Source organism: Octopus sinensis, linkage group LG26 (assembly GCF_006345805.1).
Source record: "Octopus sinensis linkage group LG26, ASM634580v1, whole genome shotgun sequence".
Classification (NCBI taxonomy): Eukaryota; Metazoa; Mollusca; class Cephalopoda; order Octopoda; family Octopodidae; genus Octopus; species Octopus sinensis.
The window spans coordinates 13050381-13061845 of record NC_043022.1 but is presented as its reverse complement, the minus strand read 5'-3'; the positions used below and the strand labels follow the sequence as shown (position 1 = coordinate 13061845).

Genomic DNA, 11465 nt, shown 5'->3' with positions numbered 1-11465 from the left:
TAGCTTGCTAACCAACCACATGGTTCCGGGTTCAGTCCCACTGCGTGGCATCTTGGGCAGGTGTCTTCTGCTATAGCCCCGGGCCGACCAATGCCTTGTGAGTGGATTTGGTAGACGGAAACTGAAAGAAGCCTGTCGTATATATGTATATATATGTATGTGTTTGTCCCCCTAGCATTGCTTGACAACCGATGCTGGTGTGTTTACGTCCCCGTCACTTAGCAGTTCGGCAAAAAAGAGACCGATAGAATAAGTACTGGGCTTACAAAGAATAAGTGCCGGGGTCGATTTGCTCGACTAAAGGCGGTGCTCCAGCATGGCCGCAGTCAAATGACTGAAACATGTAAAAGAGTAAAGAGTAAGCAGGGTGTGATTTGAGAGAGGTTTCTTTCGTTTGCTGTTTCTAGCAGTCCAAGGAATAAAGCAACGTCTCACTTTTCTACCGAAACATGTTTATGTTTGTTGAGACCAATGTTTATATTTGGTTTATTACGTATTGATTCTGTGTCCTACTTCTTTGAGATTTGTTTATCTTTCTATGTTAGCCAAGGGTTAGACTTGATCTGGCTGACCTATTGATCAAAGATGCCCCAGCTGTCACTGTATTGCCCCTTTATACAAAACGGCTGTATTATCCAAGTCAGTGCTTTTCAAACTTTTTGCTGAAGCAGAACCCCAAGGAAACATTCCACTGGCTCGAGGAACCCCCGTGCAATAATTTAATTGTCTTATGCACACATCTCTGCACAGGAGAATTAAAAATTACTGTCGATTTTAGCATTTTTGTAACTTCTTGCGGAACCCCTGGACTGTACTGGCGGAACCCTGGTTGAAAACCACTGATCCAAGTTGTCTTTCATTTTCTTCAAACTTGTTTGATACCAGTCTACCTAAGACTACTCCTGGTTCTCTGCTCTCTTTACTCTCTTTTACCTGTTTCAGTCATTTGACTGCGGCCATGCTGGAGCACCGCCTTTAGTCTAGCAAATCGACCCCGGGACTTATTCTTTGTAAGCCCAGTACTTATTCTATCGGTGTCTTTTGCCAAACCGCTAAGTGACGGGGATGTAAACACACCAGCATCGGTTGTCAAGCAATGCTAGGGGGACAAACACTGACACACAAACATATACACACACATACATATATATATATATATATATATATATATTATATATATATATATATAATATATATATATATATATATATATATATATACATATATACAACAGGCTTCTTTCAGTTTCCGTCTACCAAATCCACTCACAAGGCATTGGTCGGCCCGGGGCTATAGCAGAAGACACTTGCCCAAGATGCCACGCAGTGGGACTGAACCCTGGACCATGTGATTGGCTAGCAAGCTACTTACCACACAGCCACTCTTGCTACAAATTTCCTGTTCAAAAATGATCTAAATTCAAATCTTCCATCAAAATTTCATATTATGTTTCAAGCAGCAATTTAATAACGGCAAAGTTATTTCGTTAAATTCATTATTTTAAAAATTAATCGGAACGAAGGCAACATTTTTCATCAGGAATGTTATTACAAAAGGGTTAAAGTTATCTAAATTAAAAACTTTCCATCTAAATTTCCTGTTAATTTACTTCAGACACAGCTTAATAATGATAAAGTTATTTAACTCAGTTTTTCATTATTTTCAAAAATAATTGAAACAAAAGCAATGTATTTCAACAGAAATACGATAACAAAAGGGTTGTGATTTGTAGGAGATTTGGCTGCTATTTCTAGCTTGTTGAGTGATCTTGTTGATATTTCCTTATTTGATGATAGAAATGGTTGGATTTTCATTACTATTATTATTAACATGGTCAGCCGGTAAAACCATTAGGGATTTGGACAAAATGCCTTGTGGTATTTTATCTGGCTCTTAATATTCTGAGTATAAATCCCCACATAGCCAACTTTGCCTTTCATCATTTGAGGGTCAATAAATGTACCAGTTGAGCATGGAGTCAATGTATTCGACTAGCCCCTACCCTCAGATGTTTCAGGCCTTGTGTCTATTGTCCAAAGCTTTACTACTACTACTACTACTACTACTACTACTACTACTACTACTACTACTACTACAAGCCAAATGGTAAATATTTATTAAATCATCATCATCATCGTTCAACGTCCGTTTTCCGTGCTAGCATGGGTTGGACGGTTCGACCGGGGATCTGGGAAGCCAGAAGGCTGCACCAGGCTCCAGTCTGTTCTGGCAGTATTTCTACAGCTGGATGCCCTTCCTAACGCCAACCACTCCGAGAGTGTAGTGGGTGCCTTTTATGTGCCACTGGCACAGGTGTCAGGTGAGGCTGGCAACGGCCACGGTCGGATTGGTGCAATTTACGTGCCACCGGCATGGAAGCCAGTCGAGGCGGCGCTGGCATCGGCCACGATTCGGATGGTGCTTTCTACGTACCACCAGTCCAGGGGTCCTGGCATCTGTCGGGTGCCAGTCACAGGATTGGTTCAATTTCGATTTCGATTTCACTTGCCCCAACACATGTCTTCACAAGCAAAGGGGGTTGGCATGGGTGCCTGTCGTCGGATGATATATGATAAAAATAAAACCAAACTGAAATAAAAACATTTGTGTTTTCAATCAGAAAAATTTTAAAACAACTGTACTCAGTAGTCTGTGTGTGTGTCTGTCTGTCTGTCTCTCACTCTCACACACACACACATACACACACACACACACCTGCATAAATTAGTAATATACTAGCAGCATAGCCCGGCGTTGCCCGGGTATGTAAGAGCCCCTAGTAGGCAACGACTAATCCCAATCTAGTCCTTTCCCTCTAGGGAACGAAGGCGCATGTGTAGGTTGCAATGTCTTCTCTTCACTCGAATACTTCTGTGTATACGATGTTCCTAGCTGTCCCTTTGGGCGATAAAAAGGTCGAGTTGTGTCCCCTAGACAGAAAATGTGTTGCATATAAAAAGCTTAGATTCTCGACCCCATGTCGAATTTATCGATTTTTTCAGAACTGGGGGAACTTTTCAAAGTTTTCGCTGCGTCAGTTTTGAATTATGACATTGGGCTATGTGTGTGTCAAGTTTCATCAGAATCGGTTGAAAGCCGTGGTCAGGGTGAGGGTACAAGCAAACAGACACACAGAAACACGCACAGACAAACTGCCGTTTATATATAGAGAGATATATATGCATGCATGTGTTCCCATAGTCACATAGATTCTTTCACTCTCTCCTACACACATGTACACACATGCATGAATATACACACACACACACACAGTCATACACATGTACACACACACACACACACACATACACACACTCCTGCATCACTGATATTGAATTAATCCTCCTCCATCTTTCGGGTTATTTCAATAACTTATTAATTTTCTTCGTTAAGTTCGCTACTTCATTCTCCTAATTACTCTAAACCCACGCCAAGTGGATATTACACTAAGATCAGACATGTTAATCCAATTAACTGCTTACTGACCAATTAGTGGTAATTAGACAAGCTTTCGAGGCCAATTTTCTCTCTTGTCACTCGGAGAATCGTGTACTTGTTACATTAGATGTTGAGGCATCATTGTTTCAAGTTCAAATACTGGTGATGGCAGCTGATGACACATTGTACTTTTAGAAATAGTAATTTGAGTATCAGTAATTAACGAGGGTCCATTTAACTAACTGTCCACTCTTTTAATTCTAATTTGATTTTTATGTCTCAGAAATGAAAAACAGTACAGCACCTAGGTACTAAGAGATGTATTGTATAGTACCTGGCTATTAGTATGACAGTATAGTACCCCTAGCTGTTAGTATGGCAGTACAGTACCCCTAGCTGTTAGTATGGCAGTACAGTACCCCTAGCTGTTAGTATGGCAGTACAGTACCCCTAGCTGTTAGTATGGCAGTACAGTACCCCTACCTGTTAGTATGACAGTACAGTACCCCTAGGCGGTGAGATGGCAGAAACGTTAGCATGCTGGGCGAAATGCGTAGCCGTATTTCGTCTGCCGTTACGTTCTGAGTTCAAATTCTGCCGAGGTCGACTTTGCCTTTCATCCTTACGGGGTCGATAAATTAAGTACCAGTTACGCACTGGGGTCGATGTAATCGACTTAATCCCTTTGTCTGTCCTTGTTTGTCCCCTCTGTGTTTAGCCCCTTGTGGGTAGTAAAAAAAATAAGTACAGTACCCCTAGCTGTTAGTATGACAGTACAGTACCCCTAGCTGTTAGTATGACAGTACAGTACCCCTAGCTGTTAGTATGACAGTACAGTACCCCTAGCTGTTAGTATGACAGTACAGTACCCCTAGCTGTTAGTATGGCAGTACAGTACCCCTAGCTGTTAGTATGGCAGTACAGTACCCCTAGCTGTTAGTATGACAGTACAGTACCCCTAGCTGTTAGTATGACAATCAACACCCTCAGCTGTTAGCATAACCATAGTACTTGTTACAAATACAAAGGGAGATGACTCATGTTCTGTTCCTTCCCCCCCTCCCATTGCCAACATTCTGGAATAGTCTCTGGAGATCACCATTGTTCCTGGCATGGCTGCATGGTTAAGAAGCTTACTTTGCAATTATGTGGTTTGGGTTTGATCTCGCTGTCAGAGCAGAAACTGAACCACATGGTTATGAAACTATGAATTGACCAATATCTTGCAAAAGAAGTTTGGTCGATGGAAACTGAATGGAAGCCCATTGTGTGTGCACATGTCTGAGTGCTTGAGTGTGTGTGTGTGTATATTATATATATATACACAGGAAATGAAATCTTCTTCCATGCAAGTAGACATCATCATCATCATTCAGTTTCCCCTTTTCCTTGTTCATATGGGACAGACAGAATTTGCTGTCCCCACTCCCCCACTGCTTGATAACTGGTGACTGTTTGTGTTTCTGTCCCTTGACGCTTCAGCAAAAGGAGCTGATAGGAATAAGTACCAGACTTTAAAAAAAAGAAGAAAAAAAACGACTGGGGTCGATTTGTTGGAGTGATTCATGCCCCAGCATGGCCACAGTCCATTGACTGAAACAAGTAAAAGAACTTACATCTGTTACGTTGATAGTTTTTTTTTTTCCTTCTCCCTGAGTTTGACAGATTAATTTCTCTTTGGCACCTCACATTTGGTTTATATAACTGACTGACCTGATTTCTGTTGAACAGATTTTAAAATAGAAAAAAAAATAACCCAACAAAAAACGAAAACAAACCAAAAAAACCCCAACCCTCTTACAGTTCCGGTTCATTCTATTAGCGGTTCTGAAATTGATACCATTTTTCTTCCTCTTTTTAACTAAGAAATTTACTATATGTTCATCTGGTTTCTCTGACAACTTTGTTCATTTCTGGATCCAGTTTCTGGGTCTTGTTGGGTCTGGCTGGTCCTGCCTGAAATTGCCTTTTGGTTCATATAATTTCTGCTTGTTTGTAGGAGTTGGTTTCCTTAATTGCGAGAGAAATTCTGTTGAGATGAGGGGATTCTATTTCTTGTGATACAGTTGATTCTTTGTGAAAAAATCTCGCAGAATCAATGCCATTGTTCTTGTAACCTTGACAACTTTTAAGTTTGCCTGTACCAGAAACAGAACAACAACGTAAGGAAAAACAAGGCACTTGCTCCCTACCAATATTCTGGAATATTCATACAAATATTGGAAAATTAGCCTAATATTACTCTTTTACTTGTTTCAGTCATTTGACTGTGGCCATGCTGGAGCACCGCCTTTAGTTGACCAAATCGACCCCAGGACTTATTCTTTGTAGGCTTAGTATTTATTCTATCGGTCTCTTTTGCCGAACCGCTAAGTTACAGAGACGTAAACACACCAGCATCTATTGTCAAGTGATGTTGGGGGACAAACACAGACACACAAACATATACACACACACACATGCACACATATATAAGGCGGTGAACTGGCAGAAATGTTAGTACGCCGGCCGAAATGCGTAGCCGTATTTTGTCTGCCGTTACGTTCTGGGTTCAAATTCCACCGAGGTCGACTTTGCCTTTCATCCTTTTGGGGTCGATAAATTAAGTAAAAGTTACGCACTGCTGTTGATGTAATCGACTTAATCCATTTGTCTGTCCTTGTTTGTCTCCTCTGCGTTTGGCCCCTTGTGGGTAGTAAAGAAATATATATACATATATACGACGGGCTTCTTTCAGTTTCCGTCTACCAAATCCACTCACAAGGCTTTATTCATTAATAGAACAAGATTGAGAAATAGTTTGCATATGTGACATAGAATATTGTTGGCCACATCTAGCAATATCTTTTTTTTTGGCTTTGTTCCCCAACTCTTTTTCTGTTTTATGACACCCTTGGTGGATTCAAAAATACCAGTGGCATGGACAAAGCACCCCAATGCTCTGTAAAGTGGTTGGCATTAGGAAGGTCGTCTGGCTGTACAAACCATGTCCAAGTTGACACTGGAGCCCAATGTGGCCCTGCGGCTCACTGGGTCCAGTCAACCTGTCCAACCCATACCAGAATGAAAAATGGATGTTAAATTATGATGAGATCTGTTTGAGGGTCTAAAATTATAGTTAGACAATTCTGCCTGTTGGGGTGTGGAGGTCACCGTAACATGAGTCTATCTGAGAAGTATAATGAGGTTATGGATGACGGGGCAGTCTAAATATAATTATTGTAAAAAAATACAAATATTTACTCATTTACTTGTTTCAGTCATCTGACTGTGGTCATGCTGGAGCACCGCCTTTAGTCGAGGAAATCGACCCCAGGACTTATTCTTTGTAAGCCTGGTACTTATTCTATTGGTCTCTTTTGCCGAACCGCTAAGTTTCGGGGACGTAAACACACCAGCATCGGTTGTCAAGCGATGTTGGGGTGGGGTGGGGGGAAGAAACACAACACACAAACATACACATATATATATACATATATACGACAGGCTTCTTTCAGTTTCCGTCTACCAAATCCACTCACAAGGTTTTGGTCAGCCCGAGGCTATAGTAGAAGACATTTGCCCAAGGTGCCATGCAGTGGGACTGAACCCGGAACCATGTGGTTGGTAAGCAAGCTACTTACCACTGAGCCCCTCCTACGCCTATATACATAGGAAATAGCTTTTCTTTTAAGCACATTAAAGACAAATGTCTGTTGAGTTTAATCTTTTTTATTTCTGATTTTCCATGATGCCTCTCTCTTTCTCTTTCTCTTTACTCTTTTACTTGTTTCAGTCATTTGACTACGGCCATGCTGGAGCACCGCCTTTAATCGAACAACTCGACCCCCGGGACTTATTCTTTTGTAAGCCCAGTACTTATTCTATCGGTCTCTTTTGCCGAACCGCTAAGTAACGGGGACGTAAACACACTAGCATCGATTGTCAAGCAATGCTAGGGGGACAAACACAGACACATACACACATACATATATATATATATATATATATATACATATATACGACGGGCTTCTTTCAGTTTCCGTCTACCAAATCCACTCACAAGGCTTTGGTCAGCCCGGGGCTATAGCAGAAGACACTTGCCCAAGGTGCCACGCAGTGGGACTGAACCCGGAACCATGTGGTTGGTAAGCAAGCTACTTACCACACAGCCACTCCTACGCCTATATACATAGGAAATAGCTTTTCTTTTAAGCACATTAAAGACAAATGTCTGTTGAGTTTAATCTTTTTTATTTCTGATTTTCCATGATGCCTCTCTCTTTCTCTTACTCTTTTTACTCTTTTACTTGTTTCAGTCATTTGACTGCGGCCATGCTGGAGCACCGCCTTTAGTCGAGCAAATCGACCCCGGGACTTATTCTTAGTAAGCCCAGTACTTATTCTATCGGTCTCTTTTGTCAAACCGCTAAGTGACGGGGACATAAACACACCAGCATCGGTTGTCAAGCAATGCTAGGGGGACAAACACACACACACAAACACACAAAGACGCATGCATATATATACATATATACGACGGGCTTCTTTCAGTTTCCGTCTACCAAATCCACTCACAAGGCATTGGTCAGCCCGGGGCTATAGCAGAAGACACTTGCCCAAGATGCCACGCAGTGGGACTGAACCCGGAACCATGTGGTTCGTAAGCAAGCTACTTACCACTGAGCCCCTCCTGTGCCTATATACATAGGAAATAGCTTTTCTTTTAAGCACATTAAAGACAAATGACAAGGCGCAGGAGTGGCTGTGTGGTAAGTAGCTTGTTTACCAACCACATGGTTCCGGGTTCAGTCCCACAGCGTGGCATCTTGGACAAGTGTCTTCTGCTATAGCCTCGGGCCGACCAATGCCTTGTGAGTGGATTTGGTAGACAGAAACTGAAAGAAGCCTGTCGTATATATGTATATATATATATATGCGTGTGTGTGTTTGTGTGTCTGTGTTTGTCCCCCTAGCATTGCTTGACAACCGATGCTGGTGTGTTTACGTCCCCGTTACTTAGCGGTTCGGCAAAAGAGACCGATAGAATAAGTACTGGGCTTACAAAGAATAAGTCTCGGGGTCGATTTGCTCGACTAAAGGTGGTGCTCCAGCATGGCCGCAGTCAAATGACTGAAACAAGTAAAAGAGTAAAAGAGTAAGAGTAAATGTCTGTTGAATTTAATCTTTTTTATTTCTGATTTTTCACGATGCCTCTGTTTACTTTGGAGCAATAGCAATCCAAAGTCGAGTTGTTTTGAGACTTTCCCAATCTTCTCTCTATGTCCATTTATCTGTCTGTCTGTCTGTCTCTCTGTTGTGAAAGTACTGTTTTCACTTGTGTATTATTGTACCTTGTGTGTATCTCACTGTATTTCTGTCTGTGTGTCATTGTATCTCTATATTTTTTTTTTTGAAGCGATTGGCCCCTGGTGGGCCCAAACCCCGGTCTCATTAACTTTCCTTCTCTCCTGAACCCTAACGATGTTTACATATTCCTTCTCTCCTATTTTTTTCCAGATAATCCAGAACCAGACAGTGAAGTATGAAATAATCCCACTCTCTCCATTATCCAAGCATAGATTAAGTAAGTAATCCAAACGTGTTCCTTTTTGAGTGGTGGTCATGATGTAAGGGAAGCGTGTCGAGTGTGCTTGCTGGAGTGACGGTGGGAGGAAGAAAACAAGAGATGGTGGGAGGACAAGGATTTACTACAAAGACTGTAGGACATTTAGAGCGATTTTTGTAGGTGGTGGTCAGATGTAGGAAGGATGACCAGCTTGTGTGGTGGAGTGGGGGGTGCCTGGACTAAATTCAGTTGTTGTTTCTGAGATGTAGAATTTGTATTTTTTGCATATATTCTGCTCTGTAGATGGCTAAATCAGTGGTCGGTATTGTGGAGCCACGGTCCAGGTAGATGGCAGTGGTTGAATCACCAGCACTTTGACCCTTTAATTATAAAATTAAGTTTTTTGTTTATTGCAGTAACGATGTTTAACATCATTCTACTAAAAAAAATAGAATTTGCATTTTCTGAAAGTCACATTCCTTCAATAAACTCGACATGTTTCAACAGCAAATTGTTCCAAACATGACCTTCTCCCATGAAATTTTGAATGGATATATCTGATTTCTGCAGTTATGGTGTTAAATATCTACTGAAAAAATATTTTCTGCAAATCACATTCCTTCAATAAACTTGACATGTTTCAACAGAAGATTGTTCCAAACATGACCTTCTCCCATGAAATTTTGAATGGATGTATCTGATTTCTGCAGTTATGGTGTTAAATATCTACTGAAAAAATATTTTCTGCAAATCACATTCCTTCAATAAACTTGACATGTTTCAACAGAAAATTGTTCCAAACATGACCGTTCCTCAGCAAAAAAAAAAATAGATTGGCATATAAAACTAGTTTCTGTAGTTTAAGGGTAACGAAATTTTGAGTGGTGGATAGATCTGATTTCTGCTATAAAGATGTTTACCATTTAACTGCAAAATTAAGTCTCGTGGTTATTTCAGTAATGATTCTAAATACCAAAAATTTAAAAAAAAAATAAAAAAAAAGCTATTTTGTGCAAGTCATGTTGCCTCAATAAACTTGACATGTCTCAACAGAAGATTGTTCCAAACATGACCTTCTCCAAAAAACAAAAAAGCTTGGTATTTAAAACCGCTTTCTGCAGTAAAAGGGTTGATGTCTGGTTAAGCCTAACCGTAAGCAACTTAACTTTGTAGCCTGGTTTTCATTCCTTGGTGTAGCTATTTAACTTCACCACCCACATTACTAATGCCAATGGGGAAAAGGATGATTGCCACACATTCCCTGTTTGCATCATATTTTGATCCAGTTTGTCTGTGTCTAATGTCAACATGGGTGCTGGCAAGAAATGTTTCTGGTCATTAGCAGTGGTGATATTATCATTGGATTGTCCTGCTCTGTGTGTGTTGTCCCAAGCCAGAGAAATGGTCAATTGAAGAATCATGTAATTGACAATCTAGTCATGACCATCTCATCTTAGTAGTAAAAGAAAGGAGAGGCATGTGTTGTCCTCTTATGTTTGGGACTGCAATCGTCAAATCAATTCATATTAAAGACAGGAAGGGCATTTGTTTAGGGAGTGATAGGATTGGCCTCATAGAGGTTTGTCTTGCCTGGTTTGAACTATTATTGACAGAGAAACAGTTAGACAACAGCTTAACCCTTTAGCATTTAAACCGGCCATATCCGGCCAAAAGTATTCTGCCTGTTTTATGGTCAAACTGGCCAGATCTGGTCTCTCACACCAACCCTACAATATCGTTTTAAAAATTAACAGCTACCCCATCATAATCTCATAGCTACAAGATAATACCTGATTAGTTCAAAACAATGTGGATAAAAAAGGATTAATTTTGGCAGAATAATGCAAACACTAAAGGGTTAAAGAGGTTCTGGCATGATTAGGTGGTTAAGCAAATTCACTTTGCAGTCTTGTGGTTTCAGGTTCAATTTCACCGTGTGATACTCTGAAGAAATGTCTTTTACTACAGTTACAGACTGACCAATGACTTGTGAGTGGATTTGGTAGACAGAAACTTTGTGGAAGCTCTTTGACTCCATTATTAACCACACAGACTTAACATGTATGCTTTGTGTATTTTCCGGTGGCTACAATAGCGTGGTGGAGTGTATCCACTCTTAAAGCATTGGTTGTTAAAACACCTGTCATCGACAGGTGAGGTAACTCACCTTCAGTCCCATTTGGGAGTGATGGACACTAATGTTTTGATATTTTTGTGGCTTGTCAACATCATGTATCCGCCAGGATTGAGGGCAAGTCACCTAGCTAGTCCATGACCAGTGTCCAACACCCCCAAGCAGGATAAAAGGTGAGTTACCTCATCTGTCCATGACTCAGGTGTTTTAACACCCGATATTCTGAGAGTGTATATACTCCACCACACTATTGTAGCCACTGGAAATATACGAAGCACATATACTTGAGTATATGTGGTTAATAATGTTTATTATGCTAGAGCTTTTACTTCATATATAAATATA

General features: G+C 40.8%; 1 protein-coding gene across 1 annotated transcript in view; it reads left to right on the top strand.

Moving 5' to 3' along the window:
- Positions 1-11465, top strand: part of LOC115224872 (CTD nuclear envelope phosphatase 1) — a 67178-nt gene that overhangs the window by 29695 nt on the left and 26018 nt on the right. Inside the window, exon 2 of the mRNA XM_029795826.2 lies at positions 8938-9004. Within this exon, the coding sequence (XP_029651686.1) occupies positions 8938-9004 (67 nt within the window). The remainder of the gene's footprint in view (positions 1-8937; positions 9005-11465) is intronic.